Source organism: Hemitrygon akajei, chromosome 12, assembly GCF_048418815.1.
Source record: "Hemitrygon akajei chromosome 12, sHemAka1.3, whole genome shotgun sequence".
Classification (NCBI taxonomy): domain Eukaryota; kingdom Metazoa; phylum Chordata; class Chondrichthyes; order Myliobatiformes; family Dasyatidae; genus Hemitrygon; species Hemitrygon akajei.
This window is the reverse complement of record NC_133135.1, coordinates 91117588-91142664: the sequence shown is the minus strand read 5'-3', so window position 1 is coordinate 91142664 and position 25077 is coordinate 91117588. Positions and strand designations below refer to the sequence as shown.

At 41.9% G+C, this 25077-nt stretch overlaps 1 protein-coding gene across 2 annotated transcripts in view; it reads left to right on the top strand.

Moving 5' to 3' along the window:
• LOC140737288 (neurogenic locus notch homolog protein 2-like) overlaps window positions 1-25077 on the top strand; it is a 205347-nt gene that overhangs the window by 125046 nt on the left and 55224 nt on the right. Inside the window, exons 6-12 of one of the 2 annotated variants that reach the window (XM_073063678.1) lie at window positions 2082-2315; window positions 9304-9459; window positions 10351-10536; window positions 13202-13315; window positions 19817-19930; window positions 20793-21026; window positions 22665-22775. In XM_073063678.1, coding sequence (XP_072919779.1) covers window positions 2082-2315; window positions 9304-9459; window positions 10351-10536; window positions 13202-13315; window positions 19817-19930; window positions 20793-21026; window positions 22665-22775 — 1149 coding nt within the window. Of the gene's footprint in view, window positions 1-2081; window positions 2316-9303; window positions 9460-10350; window positions 10537-13201; window positions 13316-13733; window positions 13764-19816; window positions 19931-20792; window positions 21027-22664; window positions 22776-25077 lie in introns of those variants that run through there. The other variant, XM_073063679.1, reaches the window with a different exon arrangement.

Genomic DNA, 25077 nt, shown 5'->3' with positions numbered 1-25077 from the left:
GGTCGGTGAACAGGATATTGGAATAAATTGAAAGCAGAACGAGAGAAGGCTCATGAACAAAGGAGTTTTTGGTTTTCATCCCTTTGGCAGTGCCTGTAGCTTTTCAGTTGGAATGCATTCAGGGTAAGTGAGCAATATGTGAGGTTGTGGAATTGATTTGGTCTGGTTCCAGTGACTGAGCTCCAGAGATTGAAACGGTACTAATTTGCTTGCAGGTGGGGTGGGAGGAGGCTTCAATTTGCCTCTGCTAACATGGCCAGTGTTTATTTTAAATGCATATCAAGGCTAGTTCCATATACTGCTATCTAGCTGTAATAGACGTGATGTGAGAGGGAGGGCCATGGCTTCCACCCAGTGTTCCCTTGGTGTCTCTTGGTAAACTTCCTATTGTGGCAAAAGTGATTTCTCTTCCCTTTTTCTTCACACCCGTCATCACATATAATATTGCAAAGAATTACGCAGAATACTAGAACAGTATAGAACAGACAGCAGATTCTGGAATCTAGCACAGTAAACAATCTGCTCGTGAGACTCTGGGTCGAGCAACATTTGTGGAGGTCGGGGAAGAGGAAGAAGGAATTGTCAGCATTTCAACTTGAATCTGTCTTGGAACAATTGAAAATACCTTGTAATTTAACTCTTCATGGGTCTCTAATGTTGCTTGACCAGCCAATTGTTTGGTATAAATACCATCAGAAAATTATGCTGGTCCAACCATGTCGATGCCATGGCCAAGAAAGCACACCAGCTCCTCTACTTCCTCAGAAGGCTAAGGAAATTCAGCTTGCTCCTGTTTACCCTCACCACCATTCTGTTGATACTCCATGGAAAGTATCCTATCCAGATTCAACACATGTTCTGCCTGAGGGCGCAAGAAATTGCAGGGAGTTGTTGACATAGCTCAGTCCAGAATGAAAACTAGACACCCCCTCCCCCATTGACCCTCTCTATATTTGCAGTTGCCTCTGGTGGGCAGCCAACGTAATCAAAACCCCTTCCACTCCAGTCACTCTTGTTCTTCCCCGTTCCACTGGGCATTTGAGAACACATACCACCAGACTCAAGGAGTGCTTCTATCCCATTGATATCAGACTCTTGTATAGACCTCTGGTATGATAGAGATAAATGTTTGAAATCGTCATGGCCCAGCACTTCATTTTCTCTGTAACAGTATCACTTTTGTCATTGTAACAATCTGCAATCTGCTATTGGGTTTCCCTTTGTACTACGTTGATGTACTTGTGTTTGGATGATCTGTATGGATGGCATGCAAAACGGTTTTCTCTGTATCTTGGTACGTGTGATAATAAGCCAATCACCAGTTGTTGCTTCATACAGTGCAGAAATGGGCCCTACAGTCTACCGTATCCACATAGATTAACAAGCACCAATCTACAGAAATCTTACTTTTCCTCTTCATTCTCGACCTGCTCCCCGACACAACTACATATTAGGAGTAATGTACAGTAGCCAGTACGCCTACCAGTTACCAAATCTCTGACATATGGGAGAAAACCCATGCAGTCACAAGAACTTGCAAACTCCACATAGACAATGACCAAGGTCGGGATTGAACCTACCTGGGTCCAAGGAGCCATGAGGCAGCTATGCTGAACCACTGTGCTATTTTTGCTTCCTAAAATTACGATATTTGAACTGACAAACTTGTGTGTGGGTGTGTATGTGTGTGGTTCCCCCCCCCCCCCCGCCCCCTACTGCAAGCCTCTTCTCACCCTTATTCTTCTTGTTGACCTATCAGCATTTTGCTTTCATTCCTTTCTTCCAGCTCAGCTTATCAGGTGTCTTCTAAAATCCATTTTGTTAAACATTTCAGTCACTTAAAATGGTAGCATTTAGTAAATTCCCACCATCCTGGGCAAAGGTGTTTTTCCTTTTGGACACTATCACCCCATTCCATTAATGTGAAAGCACTTCGGTGGATAGAACAGTGGACAGCATGGTGAGCTGTATTGTAATCCCAGAAACCTGATGCATTTCTCACTGATAATGAATGATTTTGATAAAGTGCCATTTGGATTGTATGATACATGGCTGAACTATTCATCACTTCCACCATCCAGGTCAGTTCTGTACAGAGGATGTAGATGAGTGTCAACTGCAGCCAAATGCCTGTCAGAATGGAGGGACCTGCTCCAATGCCAGTGGAGGGTATCGGTGTGTCTGTGTCAACGGCTGGAGTGGTGACGACTGCAGTGAGAACATTGACGATTGTGCTGGTGCTACCTGCATGAATGGTGCCACCTGCCATGACCGAGTTGCATCCTTCGTATGTGAATGCCCTGTTGGCAAAGCTGGTAAGTCTGGTGATTTTTCAATAAACAATGTTTCTAAATATTGGGTTGAACTGAGGTGGCCTTGAATAATGTTGAGGTAAAAGGACAGTAATGTAACTTGTACCTCCTCTAGTTTCTGAGGTTCAATTGGACTTAGTTTGCCTGAAACAGCTGCACTTAAAGCACACTGTGCTGAGCCAGAGGCCTGTCGAGTTTGTTATTTTAAAGATGGATTTCTGCCTTGAGTCAGTGCTCGTCAGTTTTGATTCAGAATATTGACCAAGTCTGTCAACAGCTTTCTAAAGTTGCAGCACTAATTACAGACTTTCAGGAGGAGAGAAATGCACAGCACAAGTGTGATTTAGAAATCTGAGCCAGCATGATTTGCTTTAAAATCAGTGTTCAATTCTGCCTGACGTTCCCTCATTGATTTAAAGTGTCTGTTCTAGTTGTTCAATGACCATTACAGCCTTATATGAAAGATAAATAAAAGTTCCAACAGAATGAAATAATTCTTCCACACAAGGCATGATCAGGTTGTGTTGGTTGAAACAAAATCCATGAAAAATTAATTATCAGTGCATGTGGCATGGAATAGGCTTGTTGTTATCACTTCCCTTAATACGACTGATGTTTCCGAACATCTGTTCTGACAACTGGTCCACAAGTGAAGCTATCTGCATTTGTTCTGCTTTCTGTTACTGCTTCTCCCTTCTTACTGTCTCAATGCACTAATTGATGAAATGATCTGTGTGAAAGTAATGCAAAACTAAGCTTTTCACAGTTCCTCGTGTGACAATAATTAACCTATTTAACTTAACTTTATCATCTTATCTTCCTGCCACAATCTAATGCCCATGGTCTCTCTATTCAGTAAGTCGGTAGCAGCTGGATATGATGGGCTTTTTTGCCTGCCCAGTAGAGATTTTTTTGCTAATCATTGTGATTTTTATCTTCCCTGTAAAAAAAAATGCATCCTTTTCATTTCCTCTTTTAAGAAAGTCTATTTGCTGTTTCATTTTTGTGCATTGAGGTAAGTCATGTTGTTAAAGTGAATATTTTCTGCTTGTTCCTTAAATTTATTTTTTAGCCCATCTCAAGAAGCACTTTCATTTCATCTTTCTGGTTGGTTTCAAATCAATGCTATGAAAATGAAAGATTCAATGCTTCTGCAGCTCTGTTTCCATTGAATTTATGTATGCACATCAGCCAAATGAATCTACCTGTTCACTTACGATGTCTAAATTCGTCCAAGGTCATCCCAGAGCAAGAACAGTCATAATACCCTCCCATGATAATCTCCAAACAGCTGCAACAGTTATTCCCATGTTATGGGATGCCCTTGGATCTCTGTCAAAACTGAGGACACTCACAGAACTGTTTGGTTGGAAAGAGTGCTTTGCTGCCCATCCCTTTCCCTATCACTCCTCCCAAACTTGCAGCTTTTCTCTCTCTTTTGCCCCAGCTCTTCCATCCTCCTACACATTCAGCCCCAGCAGATGCATGCCCCTTCATTCTGCTTCCCAAACAGACCCTGGCTACTCCACCACACTTTCTGGCCTTGGTGCACGTTATATACAAAACCAATCTGGTAGAACTAAACCCTCATTTCTCAGAATGAAAACCAGTAGTATACTGTGCTGAAATGTTAAACTGGAAACAAAATATAAATGCTCAAAAATTTAACCACTGGGTACAATTGTAACAGAACAAGTAGTTTGGAGTTAATTATGTAGTTATATTGTACTTTACTAACTTTGTTTGGGGGGGGAAAACTCCATTGAACAACAATAATGTTGCTTCTACCCTCAGAGTAAAAGGATGTTTCAGGTGCCAGTGGCTGTCGAGCAAGCCATTACCTCTCACCGTTCACAACCATTATCTCAATGGTTGAAATGCAAAAGGAAAAAGCATTGTTGTTGACTGATAAAACTTTTGATAATGCACTCAAAACTGTAACTTGGAAAAAATTCAAAGCCTGATTTTTTTCCCCAAGTTTGGAAGAATGTTTGTGAAATTAGAAGCTACGGTATCCCAGCAAAAACAAAAATATCCATTGTATGTCCAGGCGCAGTGAAAAACATTGTTTAATACACATAAAGTATATTTCATGTGGTGAAATGTGTGCGGCATTGAGGGAAAGTTGTCCAAGGAGTTGTCTGTTTTTTGGGTTTGTGCCTTGAATTCAAACAAACCATGTTAAGTTGTAAAAAGACCTTCTTGTCCCATGGGCGAGGCTTAATGTAATGTTGAATTGTGGGCAGTATTTGTTAATAACAACTGTGGATCTTTAAAATCTGCCGTAACTATGAATGTGTTTTATATTTGGCCTTCAGTGTAAACTTTAATGTTCAACTGGCAGTGTGACTGATCTTTGCCTGCTTCTTAACAGTTAACTGTAAAATGCTGTTGCTCGCAAGCCAGCATTGTCCATTGTCCTGCACAAGAGTGGCTATCTGACTAATGCCTGCTGATCCCTTTTACTGAGAAAGAGACCATACATTTTTGTTCTGTATTTGTAGTTCTATTCTGTTCATATAGCAGTAATTTCCATTGAAATACCGGTAATATCTTTTTAATGCAGGAGAAATATCCCCAAGTGTTTCACTTGAGTGAGATGAACAGGAGAACTGAGGTAGACAAGCAAGAGCATGGCTGAAGGGAGATGTTTGAAAGTTTTAATGAGAGGCGGAAAGGGAAGGACAGGAAGGTTCAAGGAGGAAATTTAAAGAGCTCAGGGTCTTGGTGCTGAATACACAGCTGTCATTGGTGGAGCTTAGCAATGGGAAAGAGGCCAGAGTTTGAGGACAGGTTGGCGATGAGAGGGGTATGCCCATGAGGGGATTTGAGCACCATGTTGAGAATTTCAATACTGAAGAAGTGGTTTGTTGACAGTAAGCATGGGTCCGCAGTTGTAGGAGAGTGGGCGAACAGGACTTGGTAAGAGTTAATACACAGTCTACAGTGTTTTAGGTGATCCAAAGTACATTGTGCAGATACAACAAAGGCATGGGGAACTTCAGCAGCAGTTGAAATAAGGCCGAATTGGAGCCAACCAGTATTAGAGAAGGTAGTTTTGTGTTAGTGATGATGCAGGTTGAAGATCAATTCTTTTCAAATGTAATATGTTCGTAAACTGTCTAGTTCATTTTTGGAGTAGTACCAGGTGGATGGAAAGGATGATAGAGATGATGGCTTTGTCTTTAAATTTCTAAAGGAAATCATATAAATCTGGATCTTGCAGTCAGGCCGTTCATACATAGGGGTGGTTCACGTTAAGTAAATGTGGGTGCCAGTGGTGTCCATGTGGTTCGGGGGTAATGCATTGTTCCCAGGTGCAAACGTGTTGATCAGAAGTAGGGAGAGACCAGGAATCGAGCTCTGGAGATTGCAAGGACCAAGTGCAAGCTTAGGGACTGAAGTGATTACAGGTAAAACTGGCAAAATAAAAATGGGGCTGGCTCATTAGGTCCCAAAAAGCAGAGTGGTGCAGAGGCTTTGGAAGAGGATAGTGTAGTTGTTCTTGTCAGTAGCAGCCAGGTAAAGCAGGAGAAAGCTGAATGCTTGCTCACACATCTGGATAATATATTGACTTGCAATGCGAATCCATTTCAACAATCCCAAACAGAGATTTGTTCCCTTTCTGTGTGCTTGATCTCATCCTGTAGTCTCTCTGGGAAGACTTTGAAAGAAAATGTGAAGGAGTTTGGTTTATAACAACTGTTGTATCCTAGTGATTCTGTTCTTTCCACCGTCTTATTGAGCTTGGTCACAGCTGGGTTCAGTCATTCCTTCCTGCTGCTTCTCTTAATGTTGCCAAAACTGAGTGTTTGCAATTGCTTTAACAGCTAAACAAAAGGCCATTAAAGAGAATTTAAAATGCCATAGGATGAAGATTGAATGGTTCTTAGAATCATACAGGCAAATAAGGGCACATGGGTTCTTTATCAGGGTTGCAAATCTAACAATTATTTTATTATTCTTACATGATAGCATAGACACTTGCTGTGTATTCTGAATCATCTGGTCAAGATGTTGAATGCAACAATTATTTATATTTGTGTAGCATCTTTAACATTATAAAGCACCAAAAAACACTTGAAAATAATTTTTTAAAACTGCAGATACTGGAGATCTGGGGTGAAAAGGAAAATGCTGCAGTCACCCAGCAGGTCAGGCAGCATCTGTGGAAAGAGAAGCATTTAACAATTTATGTTGAAGACCTTTCATTTTGACAGAGCCTTCAAACTGAAACATTAATGGTTGTTTTCCCCTGACCCACATACTACCTGGCCCGAGTATGTTGATCATTTTATATTTTTAAATCTGAATGCACTTTTTGGAACAATGAAACAATAATTAATACAGGTGAGGTTTTGACTTTTGCACAAAACTAATAGAAAGTTTATTGGAGATAGATGTGATGAATTTTAGACAGGGATGTCAGAAGGTTAAGGTCTAGATCACTGCCAGTCTTCTCTGTAGGACGTCCCTTGGAATCGAGGCTGATTTGTTTCTACTCCAGGTCTTTCTGAAAGGGCCAATGTGGATCCTTTAAATTCTTCCTAGGGTGGAGCAGGAGATATTTGGTGTACAGTTGAGGACAGGTAGGTAATTTAGGATGTGTTTTTCCCTTTCTCTGGCCTGTCGTACTCTTGATGAAAGGATTGACTGGCATCTGGATGTGCCTCCATTTTGAGTTGCCATGAGTCATATACACATGTGGGATTGGAATCGTGAGCCAGGCACAATGTGTTGATCTTCAAACCCTCCTGCATTCAGATGACCAATGGTTGTGTTTATGTACTGGAGAAGGTGATAAACGTTATCAATGTCTGCCATTGCAAGTAGACCACTCCTAAGGGATAAGAGAATATGTTTCCCACGTTTCATTATGGAACTTTATTGTCAAAGTGGGGAAATTGTTTTGCAAGCATTAGTGTGTAATTCATTTTTTTAAGTATGTTTGTGGACAACTCGATGACCTGCCCTCCAAATATGCAGATGCATAAGCACCTGTGACTGTAGTTTGACAAAGGAACCTTTGTTCTCGAATGCAAGATTTCCATTAATCCGGAAGACTAGTTCTACTCCAGTAGGAAGTGAGCTTGGAGGTGAGGTGAAGTATTATAGTAGGAATGATTGACAAAAGCATTGGATTGCTGACTCATGCTTGGTACCAGTCTGTACTGAGATCAGGACTTTTGTGGACCTTTTTGCTATGATCTTTGTTTATATGACATTGATGTAGAAGTGGGATGGATTTCTGATGACAATCACATTTGAGAAGCAAATGCTCCACTGTCCCCCTCAATTGTCAGAAGCTGTTGTGAGGATGAGAAAAAGGTCACATACCTTGGTTGGTACCACCACTTCATTTCTCTCGAAGTTGACCTGATGAAATTTCCAATAGTGGGAGAGTCTGCAACCAGAGGGACAACCTCAGAACAGAAGGATGTCTCTTTAGAACAGAGTTGAGGAGGAATTTCTTCAGTTGGGGATGGTGAATCTGTAGAATTCATTGCCACAGATGGCTATGGAGGCCAAGTTATTGGGAATATTCACAATGGAGATTGATATACTCTTCATTAGTAACTGTGTCGAAGGTTAAGGGGAGATGGCAGGAGAATGGAGTTGAGAAGAGAAAATAAATCGGCTATGATGGAATGGCAGAGCAGTCTTATGGGCTGAATGGCTTAATTCTGCTCTGATGTCTTCTGAAGATTCTGTAATCTTGACTGATGGACTTGTCCTGACACTTGGAAAGCAGCATTTTTATCAGTGGGATGAGGTGGTTGTGAAGAATCAAAGTACAGATTTTCCTTGTGGTCGGCAGCAAGGTGAGCCTTCTGATTAGAACATGGCACCATTGGGGTCCTTCTTCCCAAACATCATGTATGATAAAATTGACTGCATTTTCTCGCTGCACCAGATGCTTTCCTGTAGGATTGAATCAAGAACACTAGTATCATGGCCAAACCATATGGAGGTGGTTTTCCCCAAAGTCTTTCTTCTGGTGGGCATTGATTCCGTGCTTTGAACTCTCAGCGATGTGTTTTCTTGGGTGTTGGGCTATGGGTGACCGATATGGTGTTGAAGATACCTCATACATTACTGGTATCAGTGACTTTCTGGATCACCTGCACACTCTTTCCATTGGCCATCTGTTTTTCAGGCCATGCTTTTTATGATGGACCTCAGTCTTCAGATCCCTGCAGAGTTTCTTCTTTTCCTTCCGTGTATGGTAGAGTTTGCAATCCAAGAATCTCCAGATTATTCTCCTCAAATGAATCCTAGTGCTTTCTGGTGGTAAACCCCAGATTTTTTAGACTTCAGGGCATTGTAGACTCTGAAGGGCTGCTGGTGATTGGAGGTGATCAGGTGGTCTGTTCTTGTAGAATAGCTACTTCTGGGGACAGTGGTCCTTAAAATTTTTCACCAGTTGTATCCTGCTGCAGATTTTCATTGAAATAAAGATCAGTTGAAGCACAAATAGAATCTACAAATACGTCCTTGTGTAGGTATGTGTATGACTGAGGCAGTTATTTTTAGAGGGAGTTATGATACCCAATGCAGGGCCCCTTGACTCTCTCAAATAAACTTGTGGTTGGAAGTGTTTGATGTTAGTTAACTCCTGGTTTTAAAAATAATTTTGTCTTTTCTCTATGCTTTTGTATTTGGTTACGAGCTCTTTGGTAGGAGTGGTGGACCACAGTTGGTTTGCTTTCTTCCTGTCCAAATGCATTCAATGTCATGACCTCAAGGCTAGAATCAAAATAAATACCCTTTTTTAAAAAAGAACTCCTCCTTCTGATAGGAATAGTGGAGAGAGAGAAGTTGTGATAGATGAAGTTGTTTAAAACAGATTACAAACTGGAATCTTTTTGCACTAAGTGGAGTGTGAATGGGAAGTGTTCTTAATTCTGTAAAATTTACTGCTCTCCAAAAATTGCAGAACTTTGTTTTTTTTTCTGGATATGCTTGGTAATGAGTGGTTCTTTATTTTTAGGTATCTTCTGTCAGGTGGATGATGCGTGTGTTAGTAACCCTTGTCATGAAGGAGCCACATGTGAAACCAACCCTCTCAAAAGCAGCTTCTTTTGCAGTTGCCCTCTTGGGTACAGAGGCACCGTCTGTGATAAGGATATCAATGAATGTTCCCTGGGTAAGCAGTCACATCATCTCATTGTCACAGAGCATATTGTGTTCCACAGATTACCAATGAAGGTGGTTCCTTTTCATTCATTCTTGGGGATGTGGATATCATGGGTAAGCCTGCCTTTTCGTCTTCACTCCAACACAGTTTGAACTCCTGAAGTCGTGCGGCAAAAGCACTTCCGCATTGGAAGTAAGGCAGAAGTCTGGGATAATGATCCCATGATGTTGAAGGGGAACATTGGATGATGATACATCAGTCTTCTGTGTTCCTCTCTGTTGGAGGAAGATGTCCTCAATGGCCAAGATGAGATCACTAGAACCTCTTTAAGGTTGAGAGGGAGGAAAAACGTTCCTGTCAGCCATCCAGTTCAAAGAACAACGCAAGTGCTTTATTTAACTCTGTCTAGTTTCCAACTCAGAGTTTGTTATTAACTAATTATGCTGAGGTTGGTGGGGTTGGCAGGCAGGTGGAGGTCACACTACTATAATTGAGTGCAATTCTGTTGGCTTAATGAGCTGTTCGTTGCTGGTCACTCCCTCCAGGTTCTTTCAAGACAGTTTTGAGAATTCTGCGGGTGTGACCTCCCATTCCTTTTTATCTCCCTGCCTCTACCCATGTGTCAAACAAAACCTCCTGCATTGTAAGAATAATCTGAGCTGGAATCTCTGTTAAAACTTAAGGGAAGGTGGTCTGTTTGATGGTTGGTGTTGCCGGCAAATGCTGCGAGGAGATTTAAATACTGAGCAAGACCAATAACATTTGAAAAGGCACTGTGTATGTTTTGGTAGAGGACAGAACACTATGTCAAAAATGGTGCTTTTTGCATCAGTCATTGTTGCTGCTGCTCAAAGCTCATGATTCATGCTGCCTTGTTTCACGCCTTGTCTCTGTTTGTAGGGGGCAATCCTTGTGAACATGGAGGGAAGTGTGTAAATACCAAGGGCTCATTCCGCTGTGAGTGTGCTGTGGGTTATTCTGGACCGCGCTGTGAAATGGACATCAACGAGTGCCTTACCATGCCCTGCCAGAATGATGCTACCTGCTTGGACCAGATTGGTGAATTCAAGTGCATTTGTATGCCAGGTGAGGATTGATGGGACAGAGGCCCAGCAAACAGGCTGTATGTTGGAATTACCAGATAATAATTGCTGCTAATAACTGAGTCGCTCTCTAATCAGGGTCATGGAATCGTACAGCAGGAGAATGCAATTTCAGCCCATTGAGTTTGTCTTGACCATTGAGCACACATTTTATGCTCCCGGCATTTCCCTCAACTCGCCAATAGCCACCAGCATGCCAGGAGCAATTTAGAATGTTAAGGTAACTTACCCATACATGTGGGAGGAGACTGACGCATTGAGTAGGAAACCCACACAGTCTCAGAGAGAACCTGAAGACTCCACGCAGTCAGCACCAGTGTGGCTGGAATAATGAAGCAGCATCTCTGCTCACCGCACCACAGTTGTGTCCCTATAATTGAACATCTCCATTCTCTCCTCAACAAACACTGCCTCGATGTAAGGAAAACTCCAAAAATAAATGAACAAAATGGCAGAATATAAATCCAGCCCAAGTTGATGTGTAGTTGGTGGAATTGTTTTTTAAAGGAGTATATAGTTTATTCAGTAATTTTTGAGTACATAATTAGACTAACTCAACTTTAAAATTTTTGAATCTCTGCATCTTACTATAAAATTGAATGGCAAGTTAAATAGTCATTAGGCATAAATTGCAGTAATTCAGTGAAATTTGCAGCTCTATCAGATGGCAATGACGTCAGTTATGCAGATTATCGTGGAGAAACTAAGAAAGGAAAGTGTGTCCACAGACTGAAGCCAATTTAGGCTCTTCTAATAATACAGGTATTCCGGCCATTAAACAGAATCCAGTTTATTATCACCGGCATGTGTTGTGAAATTTGCTAACTTAGCAGCAGCAGTTCAATGCATTATAGAAAGAAAAAAATATAAGTAATCAATTACAGTAAATATATACATATGTGTGTATATATGTATAATATATTAAACCAGAAATAATATATATTAAAAAAGTGAGGTAGTATTTATGGGTTCAATGGCCATTAAGGAATCGGATGGCAGAGGTGAAGAAGTTATTTCTGAATCATTGAGTGTGATTCAATGATCACACTCAGTGACGGCAACAATGAGCAGAGGGTATGTCCTGGGTAAAGGGGGTCTTTAATAATGGACATCGCCTTTTTGAGGCACCGTGCCCTGAAGATGTTTTGGATACTACGGAAGCTAGTACTCAAGATGGAGCTGACTAATTTTACAACTTTCTGTAAGTTCTTTCAGTCTTGTTTAGTAGCACCCCTCCCCCCCACTTCCATACCATACTATACCGTGCCGCATCCTGCCAGAATGCTCTCCACGGTACATCTGTAGAATGTTTTTGAGTGTTTTAGGTGACAAACCAAATCTCTTCAAACTCCTAATGAAATATAGCTGCTGTCCTGTCTTCGTTATAGCTGCATCTATATTTTGGGATCAGGTTAGATCCTCAGAGATCTTGACACCCAGGAACTTGAAATTGCTCACTCTCCCCACTCTGCTCCCTCTGTGATGATTGGTTCGTGTTCCCTCATCTTGCCCTTCCTGAAGTCCACAATCAGCTCTATTGTCTTACTGACGTTGAGTGAAAATTTGTTGCTGTGACGCCACTCAACAAGCTGGTATATCTTGCTCCTGTATGCCCTCTCATCTCCATCTGAGATTCTACCAACAGTGGTTGTATCATCAGCAAATTTATAGATGGTTCAGAAGCTTGATGACTTCTTGGCTCTTCTGATTGTACAGAAAATTCAGAGTTTGACATGTTATTTCAGTGCTCCAAACTCTGCTTGGAATAATATTCCTCTCTCCACCAAATATTTGGATCACCCAGAAACTTGAAGGTCATTCCTGTGAGCAGTGGATAGTTTATGGAAATGCAAGCCTGAGTAATAAATGTGTTTGATTATTATAGATGTCGTCTATTTTGTTGGTAATCAGAAAATACACAAAAACCACTCTGTGGTAACCACGCCTTCATAACATTGGAATGAATGGCGTCAAAAGTGCATACAACCGATAAGGAAGAACAATTACTAAAACTGGAAATGGAGAGGAATCGAGTTCTGTTGTTCATAGAAACAACCTTTTGTACATGCATTATATTTCTGAATTTAAAATTATTATGAGAACTCATTTGTATGGCAGAGTGGCCATAAGTTGGGTGTTTCTAACCCAGCTATGGCCTGTGATAGAAAGTAATGTCTCTGCTGCTGTCTGCTTCTAACCAATTGCGCCACACAGTGGCAAGGCCTGGGCTTGTATCTGAATGGCTGCTCCACATTGATAAGGTGCTGTGTGATCTTGTGCCTCAATCTGAACAGTCACTTCATGTTACTCCCAAAATGAAACTCCCTCAGTTATGCTGTGGAGAGTCAACCCGACTGTAGGTTCTGGAATTGGATTTGAAACAACAACCTGACAATAAAGGTAGGCATGCGTCCAACAAGCCATACTGAAGCCATTTGGAAACAGCAATTTACTTCTCTTGTCTGAATTGCTTGAAGGGGTTAATTCCTCAATACTCGAAATGCTCAGTGGGCCAGGCAGCACCTGTAGAGAGACAGACAGTTCTCATTTCAAGTCATTGGAACATGTTTTTAGACATGACTCTTTCTGTTAATAAGTCTGCTTGCACAACCCTGGGGCAGCTCTCACCATGTCTTTGTTGATACCAGGCTTTGTGGGAGTATACTGTGAGACCAACATCGATGAGTGTGAAAGCCAGCCATGCCTCAATAATGGTGTGTGCAAGGATGAGGTGAACAGATTTGCTTGCAAATGCCCACCCGGTGAGTACAAATTTTCAAGTTCAGCTTACTCTCGTACTTAAATTAAGGCAAAGGGATTTTTCTCGGTAACTCAGAGCTAATCTAGAAAGAGAGCCTGAACCCTCTTCACCTCAATTACTGAGTTCTTCTGGGGTTACATTCTCTCCTGTGGGGATTGGATCATTTGTCCCAATTGCACTTGTCATCTGAGTTTTCTTATCAAAATTATGCTGCTGCTTCCCATTACTGATGGCAGGTGTATTAACACTGACACGATTTATCACTACATACACCTCACCCTGTGCCACTTTAAATAAAGGTGCATGAATCCAGTCTATGTATATAGCAGTTACTTGTACATTGTGCTTTGTAGGATTGTGTTTGTATTTATTGTGTTCTTTATGCTTATTGTGTATTTTTATGCTGCATTGGATCTGAAGTAACAATCCTTTCGTTCTCTTGTACTGAGGTAGGACAATATCCAATCTTGAATGAGTAGTGAATGTAAATAATTGTATCATAGCTAAGATGGGGACTGTGATTCCTGTCGAGGTATGTACCTGCATATGTGGTCTACAGCCCAGCCTGTACATGCAGGAAGCAGTTGGAAAATCAGAAGCAAAAGCTCAGAATATATTCCAGGCAGTGGGGGATGTGGGATGGCCCCTGGCTGGAAATGATGAATCTTTGTTCTTGGGGAGGTAACCATTTCAGTGATTGGCATCCCAGAATGGGCATGGAGATGGTCAAGAGGCTTGCCACTCTGTGACTTCCCTGAAGGGATAGCGACCCTATCCTGAAATTTAAGGCAAAATCGTGGTTGGAGGTTTTCCATTAAGCAGAGTATGGTCACCTGTGTCCTGCCCTCCAGGATGGTGTTCTTTCATTCGAGCTTTGCTCTTCAATAACCATGTCATTTCTCTGACAGTAACTAATAATAAATTATTCAGATAGCGGATTTTGTCACTCCTCTGACAATAGGCCAGAGCCCTTTCGTAACCAGCCTCGTTGACTAACACTGCTGCATATTTTTTAATGAAACTGGCTCATAGTCCTTGTGGCTGACTGCTACTGACGGGACCTATTCTGATCAGTGTTGTTTGAGAAGGCAGGCCGCAGAGCAGTGGAGCGCTGTCTGCTCTGCATACCAATGGAAAAGCAGCCTCATTGTGGAGAGTGAGGAAAGCTGCAGAGGCCACTTCAGAAGCACATAATCAGAGTACTGTTTCCCGCTGCAGGGCAACAGCATTGGCTGGACTTTTCTTCACTCTGCTACCCACACCCCTCAGGGAAAATAATGTACTCATCCCAGGATCTCTTGTGTGAGGAAGCAAAAGATCTGTGAGCTCTAAGCTGCTCACTTGTGAATGATCGTGTTTGGTGTTCATGATCGTGTTTGGTGTGAATGATCGTGTTTCGTGTTCACGATATTGCAACGGTGGTACATTGGAATGTTGGAGCAATGGGCAAGGGAGAGCTTTAGTTGCAGCTGCGACCTGGGGATGGCTAGGCGAGAGAAAAAGAGGAGAGAAAGTTTTGCAGAGACACAGCATCTATAAAAGATTGGTTGTTGATGCCGTCAGACTGCAGTAGTCAACTATGCATGGCTTTTAAACTGGAACTTTAAATATTGACCTTTTCTGAAAACATTTTTCAATAAGTATTTTGTGGCATCAGTTTGATCATCCTGGTTTTGCAATTAGAATGTTAGAGGACTTTGTACACCTCAGATGCTAGAGTCCATGCATTTAAAGTGAGACATGGGAAGGTTAAAGATATGTGGGGACAGGGTGGTGGCTGCCATGGGTGGTAGTGTAAGCACGTAAAATGCTTAACAAACTTTTAACAAACATGTGTTTAACAAACTTTTAGACAAGCACATGAACTTATAGGGAATGGAGAGAGATCGATCGTGTGTGGGCAGAAGAGATTTAGCTGAATTTGGCCTTGTGTTTGGTGCAGACACTGGACAGAAGGGTTTGTTCCTGTGCTGTACTCTTCTCTCTTCCTTGTTCTCAGCAGGTCAGGCAACATCTCTAGAGAGGTGTCAGTTCAATGATCTTGAAAACAAATATCAGTTAAAAAAAATACTGGGTTGTATATTTATAATTCTCCACTCCCCCCCCCCCCCCCACAAACCAATAAGGATTTATGCTTTCTACTGGGTTGTATATTTATAATTCTCCACTCCCCCCCCAACCCAATAAGGATTTATGCTTTCTAGTGGGTTGTGTATTTATAATTCTCCACTCCCCCCCCAACCCAATAGGGATTTATGCTTTCTAGTGGGTTGTATATTTATAATTCTCCACTCCCCCCCCCAACCCAATAGGGATTTATGCTTTCTACTGGGTTGTATATTTATAATTCTCCACTCCCCCCCAACCCAATAGGGATTTATGCTTTCTACTGGGTTGTATATTTATAATTCTCCACTCCCCCCCACCAACCCAATAGGGATTTATGCTTTCTACTGGGTTGTATATTTATAATTCTCCACTCCCCCCCAACCCAATAGGGATTTATGCTTTCTAGTGGGTTGTATATTTATAATTCTCCACTTCCCCCCCCCAACCCAATAAGGATTTATGCTTTCTACTGGGTTGTATATTTATAATTCTCCACTCCGCCCCAACCCAATAAGGATTTATGCTTTCTAGTGGGTTGTATATTTATATTTCTCCACTCCCCCCCAACCCAATAAGGATTTATGCTTTCTACTGGGTTGTTGGGGCATGCAGCTTTCACAGGATTTTTATTGCTGCCCTTTCTTTCTGCAGCTTTTTATCAGTATTATCCGATGACCAAAGGGTTTGATTATAAAACTGAACCAATGCTGCCCAATGTATGGCTTGGAGCTTCTGTGCCTTGCTATACATTGTTATGTGTTTAATACATTCACTTAAATCAAGATCCCTTATCTGATGATTGCGCAGAGTGATCAGTGCCTTATAGGAAGCAAAATGTGCAATCTTGGAAGGAATTGGCTGAATTGGTTCATCTTGGGGGGTTTATAGCTGTCGTACTTCAAAGTATTTTACTAATAAGTTATACAATAGTAGTTTAGATTGTATCTAGCAACTTCAGTCATACCTATGTGTTTACAAGGATGATTGTGTGCAGGCGAATGCATGTTTAGCAAAATATATACTGTGCAAAAGTGTGTCAAAGACTTTTGAGGAAAACCAGGTAATTTTAAAGGGTTCAAAAACTTTTTTTTGCAACTGTATTAAGCATTGGCCTGTTCCACATGTAGGTAAATTCATAATTAAAAGTCCACTGTTTAGTATCTTTCTAATACTTTTTTAAATAAATTGCTTAGTGCAAAATAAGGTGTTGGGTGTAATTTTGTTAAATGTTCCCCAGGGTGCTTGGAAAGCAGCGCACAGTGAATTGTTAATTAAAAATCTGCTTCCAAGTTAATGATGCGATATATCCTGGCAGTTTATTAGGATATGTGGAGAACACAGAAAGCAGAGCACTTTTATCTCCTTTCACTTCCATTGCAATGAATATTTCCACTCTGGGTGACAAGAGAAATCTGCATTCCTGTTGGTTGTTGCTCAGTGTACCTGTTTTAGCATATAATTTGAGAAGTTTGCAAAAAGCTAATGAATTTGTTTGCAAAGGAGGATCGATGCAATCCTGTGATAATGGCTCCTTCCTCTTTGGAAAGTTCTCCCAAGTTCCCGGAGGCTACCAAGCAGTTCTGTTGTTGAATGCATAAAGCAGCAGGATTCCAAAGCACACTTGGCTGTTGCCAGGCAGCCAGTCACTCTCTGTGCCATTTCAACCACAGGCAGGTGCTCGTGCCCTGGGGTGCAATCCACCTTGGTTCTTTGTCTCCCACTGTTGGCCACATTTTGTCTGACAGTGGATTCCTCTCACACTCCAGCAAGACTGAAAATCCCTCTGCACCTATTATGAGCCAAAGCATAACTTTGAGTGTAACTTTACAGTCTTTGGGAGAGGAGTGAGTCATTGCACGAGCGAGGCAGCGTCAGGAGTATGGAGTAACAGAAAAGAAGAATGTGAAACAGGTGAATTTCGCACCATTCATCCCGATCCCTCTCATCTGTTGCCTCACAGATATAGTCATAGAAAAACTACAGCACAGAAACAGGACCTTCAGCCCGTCTATTCCATGCCGAACCATTTAAGCTGCCTAGTCCCATTGGCATGCACCTGGATCATCACCCTCCATACCCCTACCATCCATGTACCTATCCAAACTTTTTAAACATTGAAATCAAATCCACCACTGGTTCTGGCAGCTCATAACCTCACAACCATCTGAATGAAGAAGTTTCCCCTCGTGTTCCCCTTAAATATCTCACCTTTTACCCTTAACCCATGACCTCTAGTTGTAGTCTGACCCAACTTCAGTGGGAAAAGCCTGCTTGCATCTACCCTATCTATACCTCTCATAATTTTGTATATCTCTATCAAATCTCCTCTCAATCTTCTATTTTCCAAGAAATAGCCCTAACTTATTCAATCTTTAAAACTGGCAGAATCATTGTAAATTTTCTCCGTACTCTTTCATTCTTATTTACATCTTTCCTGTAGGTAGGTGGCCAGAACTGCACACAATCCTCCAAATTGGGCCTCATCAATGTCTTGTACAACTCCAACATCCCAACTCCTGTACTCAGTACTTTGAACTACGAAGGCCAATGTGCCAAAAACTTTCTTTTCGGCCCTATATGAACCAAGAGTAAGTACTTAACCACTGGCAATGTTAGTCCTCCCATGAGCTTGGTTTCTCTGATCAACACACATTTCTAGAAGAAGATGGCAGCAGGTTGAAAGCAAGAAGTAATAAGGAAGCCCTGGCTTTTTGGGAGACGATTGTTGGCTATTGACTCAGCCAAACCTGACTGCTCCAAACATTTCCACCGGATTCCCCTACCTCAGCCCCACACCCAAACCTTGCTTTCCATTACATTTGTTGTCTCATACTCACTGAGGTCAAATATAGTCAATGTTGTACATACTAAGCAGGAGGAACAGCAGGAAAGTACCACTCATTCTCTGAAAAGCTACTTTGCTGATTAATAAGATATGACTGATCTGGGATAAGTACTGAAGCACTTGTGGGAAATGTGCTCAGATGTTTCCCATGCTTTTGTTGTCAAACGTGGTCTTTACTCTGCAGACTTTAATCGACAGTTAGGTTCCTTTCAACATGCACTGCCTATCTACTGATGTGTTATAGGAGTTAGATCTTACCCAAAGTATGGGTGTGTTGTAATGCTGTCATCTGATGATGATAGGACAAGGAGGGCTAGGGAATGGTGCTCGTAGAGATTCATTGAAGGACATTTATCATCCGTGGCAAGGAATAATCAACCTACTAAGTTCCTGCTGATTGTGACTCAGCTAACTATGAGTTCCTGGAGAGGTTGTGGAGTCAACATATGCAAAGTATCAAAGTATTTTTTTAAATAAAATTCCTTTCTAAATATTTTGTTTTGTGCAACAAATGCAAATTAAGTGGCACTTTTTAGATGCCAACTGAACTAGAATGTTCAGCTCTGAAACAGGATGGAAAAATTATTTTGATCTTGTATTGCACTGCTGTGTCTTCCAAGCCAGATGGTACAACCACCCCAGCTGCCCAACTCTTCCTCCCTCTTTTACTTTATCCAATATTATCTTGCTAATTTATTTGCTTCAACTACTCCTTGGGGTAGTGAGTTTCATGTTGCAACCACTATCTGGGTAAAGCAGCTTTTCAGTTCCCCCTTCAACAAGAAGGGCCACCAAACATTTCCAACTTTGGACTTTTCCCACAACTGGAAACATTATTTATCCTTCTTGTTATCAAATCCTTAATAATTTATTGTATTCTTTCAGAAAATGTGGCTGTTACTGGTAAGGTCAGCAACTGATGCTCAGCTCTAATTGTCCTTGAAGGTAGAAGTTGGCTGCATGCTCTAAGTAGTACACTCAGTGCTGTTAGAGTGGGAGTTTGGGTAAGAACTTGGACCTGGCAAAAATAAAGGAACAGTGATATATTTCCCATTACATGCTGACAACCACATTCCCTGAAAAGATTTCAATAAATAGTGAATCAATTTAAGTTAAATGGAGAGATGATTGCAGTTGTCGAGAAGTTTAAAAGAAAGTGCTGGAACTATATGATGCAGGATAATCCAACGTATCTATGTTTTTTATTATTGTTAAACTTAATTACAGAGATATAGTATAATTGAGACACTCTTAGCCATTTCAAGGTCTGGAGGATGAACCCAATCAGTAACTTTCCTTCCTTCACAGAAGGACTTCACAAAGTGAACCAGTTTCAAAATTTTATGAGAATTAGTTTGTTTCAAAGTCAATGTTTAAAAAAAGTTATTTTTTTAAAATTCAGGATGTATTTATTTAAGAATTTAAATTGAAATATTTCAATTTGAGCTTGTTTTGGAACTCCTCTTTGATACTTGTTCATAAATGTCACCGTTCGCTTCTGAAGTTGGCTGTGCTGTTTGATTGTGCTTGTGTGTGCATTTGCTTCAGGTTTTGCTGGAAATATGTGCCAGATCGATATTGATGAGTGTGCCAGCACACCCTGCCAGCATGGAGCCAAATGTATTGATCGCCCAAATGCGTTTGAGTGCGAGTGCAGTGAAGGTAAAGCAAACTAGTTTGTAAATAAATGGAAGTGAGACTAAATATTCTCTGAAGTGGTTGATATCTTGCACTCCTAGAATGTTTTATTGCTCAATCTGTCAAGTTGTTCCCCCCGCCCCCTTTATTTTCTGCTTTCAACTATCACATTCCTTTTTGTTTTCTCCATCTGGGGGAGCAAAGTACCCAAGCAAGCATCAGATATTTAATGACCAAATTTTGAGAGTTCCGTGATCAGACAGCTTCTGAGTTGTCTAACTTGCAGGTTCTGACTAAACTGGAATTTCTGTTCTGCTGCAGAAATAGATTCCACTTGCACTACAGTTGTGCTTTCAGGCAATTGATAATTAATGTTACCTCCTAGCACACTTCAGCATTAGATTACTTGTCCTTGAGACATATCTGAATTAAAATAATTTTCCCACACTTGGGTTTAACTGTTTGAATGCCAGACTCATAAACCCACAAGGGCTCAGCCAGCCACTTGCTAACCATCACTTTGACCACGTGCAAAGCCATGGTGAGACTGCATTGAGACTTGCAGTTCCCAAGGTAAGCCTTTGCAGCAATGATTTTGCAGGCTTGCTAACTCTGGCAGAACATTTGGCAAGGTGATGTGCTTTCATCACTAGCCTAAAGACAAAGTAATTTGGCATGGCAATTTGTTGCTCACCCAAGAGACTTTCTCCAGCTCTGGGAAACTTAGAATTTTAAAGCATGGCATGGATAAATTGTAGAAACACTTTATTGTTTAAATAACATTTTGGAAAGAGTCACGGCAGACAGCAACATTTTCCTGAGAATTTCACTCTTCTCTTTTTGCCTCCCCCCCCCCCCCCCCCCCCCCGCCCCAAATGAATGCCAGGCTTTACAGGGACTAAGTGCGAGATCAACGAAAATGATTGCAATCCGGACCCCTGCCACTATGGGACGTGTGAGGATGGGATTGCTGCGTACACATGCATCTGCACACCTGGCTACAAGGGGCCGATCTGCAGCGAGCAGATTGATGAGTGCCAGAGTCAGCCGTGCCAGAACGGAGGCACTTGCCAAGACCGTGTGAATGACTACAAGTGCCGATGCCCGGTTGGCACCTCAGGCAAGTACCTGCTATAAGGAGACTGTCTTGTCAAGGACAGGGTAACCACCCTGTAAATTGGCAAATATCCTCTGGTGGTTAATGCCCCACCCCATACCACTTTGATTTGCTGCTTTTTGGTGAACTGGTAGTAATTCGTCACAGATTGGTAGGTGAAATGTTTCCATCCTTTTGGTGGATATGCTCACAATTCGATTGAAGGATGCAATGAATATTGCATTACCCCTATTGATATTAAAACACTCCTACAGTGCTCAATTGGGTGACTGAGTGTAAGGTGCTTCTTCCCTCCGCTAGCTTACAAGTCATCCTTGGGCAAAGTGTAGCACCTACTTGGCTCCCGAGCAGGGTCACGTGAAGCCATGGGAGCAGGTGGTGGATGGTCGTATGAGCAGCTGGTGCACGTCATAAGTTGTGGTTATGCAATTTACTGTATTGGTCACAGAGCTGACAGGTTTGCCTTGCGAGCAGAGATTGAATAGAGTGGGATTACATTCTTAAGAGTTTAAAAGAATGAGAAGAGCCCTTATTTAAGCTTACAATACTGTAATCTGAAAAGGTTTGATAGGTTAGATTGAATTGGTTGTTGCTTGTACCGAGATATAGTGAAAAGCTTGTCTTACAGACTGTTCATGGTGCATCAAGGTAGAACAAGGCGAAACAATAACAATGCAGAATGGAGTGTAACAGCTCCAGAGAAAGTACAGTGCAGATAGAAAACAAGAAGCACATGGAATATACTTCTGACTGAGGAGTCGAGGACTGCTAGCATGGGTTCAGAGTAAGGGTTAATACATTTCAGAATGAGTTGAGGAAGAATTCTTCTCAAAGTGCTGGTTCTTTGGAATTTTCTCCCATGATGGACTTGCTGCTCAGTTGTTGTATTCATTTAAAGTAGAGATTAATAGATTTCTGAGCATCAGGGATATGGACTAGAAAACGACTGTGAAGGAAGCGATCAGTGACAACCTTCAACGGCAGAGCAGACTTAAAGGACTGGATTATTTACTCCATTTTATTATGTTATTTATCTCATCAAGGTGGAGGGTTCAATGTAGAATGCTTTGTCCAAGGGGCAACCAAATGCTAATACACTCAAATGTGCAATGGAAGCAATCAGTTTCAGGGTTCTATTTCTTCTGCTGCCTTCACCACTGGCACACCCCTATCAAGGCCAGAGTTCGTGAACCAGATTTGGGTGCATTTGTTTGCTGCTTCATGTTCCGTGGTGACCTCTAGATGTGGTCAGGGCCAGAACAGTGATTAATTGATGGACAGGAAGAAACGAGACAATGAAGTTCTCAGCCTCCTGCTCTGCATGTGCTGACTTCTGCTTCTATCAGTCACAGAATTAGGAACTTCCAAAAGCTGGAAGTATTCTAGCAAATTTTAACTGTGTGGCTTAATGTGTCTAGAAAACGTTTGTTTACATTGTTTTATTGTGGATAGAAAATAGTTTATTTAATGTGTTACCACAGTAACTATGCTATTTTGTTGGATTCTTGGATCTCCTCACACCCACAGGAACATAAACGAGTTGAAAATTATCATACTTCTCTGCACCATTTGATGTTGCTGTTCTCCTGTGATGTATTTCACAGGCATTAAATGAACATTTTTGTTTCAACAACCCTGCAGGTGTTAATTGTGAAATTAACTACGATGACTGTGCCAGTAACCCATGTGACTATGGAATCTGTCGAGATGGTATCAATCGGTACGATTGTGTCTGCAGTCCCGGATATACAGGTAAGGCCTTGTTTTTCCAACGTCCTCTTTGCATTCAGTCTGGCACAGATTGCTGTTCTTTCCCATAATTTAAGACACAGTCTCAGCATTGCTGGGAACAGTTCCTCCAAAGAATTAGAATGAATACAAGCATTTTGTGATCACAGAACTCCTGCCCCTACATCACCTCCCTTGCCTCCATTTAAGGCCCTGCGCAGTCCTTCCAGGTGAGATAGTTTACCACAAGTGAATCAATTGGTGCCATTTATTGCATCTGGTGCTCCCAATACAACCTCCTGTACATAGTGAGGCCCAATGCAGATGGAGGATCACTTTGTCCAACACCCTCACTCCATCTACCAAACCAGCTGAGATCTCCCGGTTGCCACCTATTTTAATACAACTTCCCATTTCCCATAGCAGTATGTCTGCCCAGGGCCGCCTCTGTTTTATTTATCCATTGAGATGCAGTGTGGAATAGGCCTTTCTGGCCCTTTAAGCCATGCTGCTCAGCAGCTCCCAATTTGACCCTAATCTGATCACAGGACAATTTACAATGACCAATTATCCTACCAGCCTGTATGGCTTTGGACTGTGGGAGGAAACCAGAGCACTAGGAGAAAACCCACACATTCCATGGGGAAGACATACAGATTCTGCACAGAGGACACCAGGATTGAACTCTAAACTCTGACACCCTGGGCAGTAATAGCATTGTGCTAACTGCTGTGCTACCATGGCTCTACTGCAAGCTGGGTCTAGAGACGGATCTGAGAAATAGCACCTCATTCTGCTTCGGTATGAACATTGATTTCTCTAACTTTTGGGAACAACTCCACTCTGTCCCTTTTATTCTCTATCCAACTGGCCTCCATCACCCATCTTTCCCCAGCCCTACTCTCTTGATCTTCCCGTTCCATCCTCTGGCTCATTCTTCACCTCCTTCCCTTTATTCCATAGTCCACTGTCCTCTCCCCTCAGATTCCTTCTACAGCCCTTTACTTTCAACTATCACCTCCCAGCTTCTCACATCATTCCTACTCTTCCCCCCCCCCCCCACTTCTCCCTCATGCCTGCATCAGCCCATCACCTGCCAGCTCTTGCTCCACTCCACCCCCCCACCATTTTACATTGGCTTATCTCCCCTCTTTCTTTCCAGTCCAGAGGAAGTGTCTTGACCCAAAGTGTCACTGGTCCATTTTTCCCCATAGATATTGCCCAAATGATTTCCGTGATGCTCCAGACTTCCAGCATTGCATTCTCTTGTGTCTCCATTATGTGATCATATTCTTCTGAAGCAAAATATAAGGAGATAACTATTAACCAGAGTATTTAAGAGGTATTCTGCTCTCTGAAATAGTCTACAAGTACCCCAGTGTCCCCTCAGAGTACCGTTAGGCCTTGCTTCACTGTGTATTTGAGTCATAGAGCACAAAAAGAGGCCCTTTGGCTAAACTGGCCCATGCCAACCAAGATTCCAATCCATCTGTTCCCATTTGCCTGCATTTGGCGCATATCCCTCTCAAGCCTTCCTATCCATGTACCTGTTCAAGTATCTTTTTGCTGCCAGAGGAAGGTGTCTGTGTATGACAATCTCTCTCTCCCTTGATGCTGTCAGCGGATGGTGCCGGAGCAAGATTTAATTGTGGACTCTAATTCACCTGGTGACGTCTTTCTTGTTTTTCTGGTGGCCCCTCTTTTGATGCTAGTTTGGCCATTTTGAATCGGGTCGGCCTGTTGATCTGAGCTGAAATATGCCTTTTGATTTTGTGCTTGATATTCTGTGTTTTTCATTTTTTTTCATTGCTGTTTGCGTGATTTTTTTCTTGTGTGGGGGGAGGGTTGGTGCTTTATTTTCTTTGAACAGGTTCTTTGGTTCTTTGTTTTGTTGACTGTGAGGAAGACGAATCTCAGGGTTACACGCTGCATACGTACTTTGATAATAAATGTACTTTGAATCTTTTGAAATGTTGTTAATGTACCTGCCTCAACCACTTCTTCTGTCACTTCATTGCATAGATACATAGACTGACCACCCACTGGGTGAATAGTTCGCCTCTCACCTCAAGTCTTTGACCACTTGTTCTCGATTCCCCAACCCTGAGAAAAAGACTGTGTGTATTCACCATCTCTACACCCCTTGTGATTTTATGCACCTCGACAAGATCACCCCTACCCTGCAATGAATGCAGTCCCAGCCATTTCAACCTCTCACCATAACCCAGTCACTCCAGTCCCAGAAACATTCTTATAAATCTCCTCTGCACTCTTTGCAGCTTAATGGCATCTTTTCTATAGGAAAGTGACCAAAACTGAACAGATT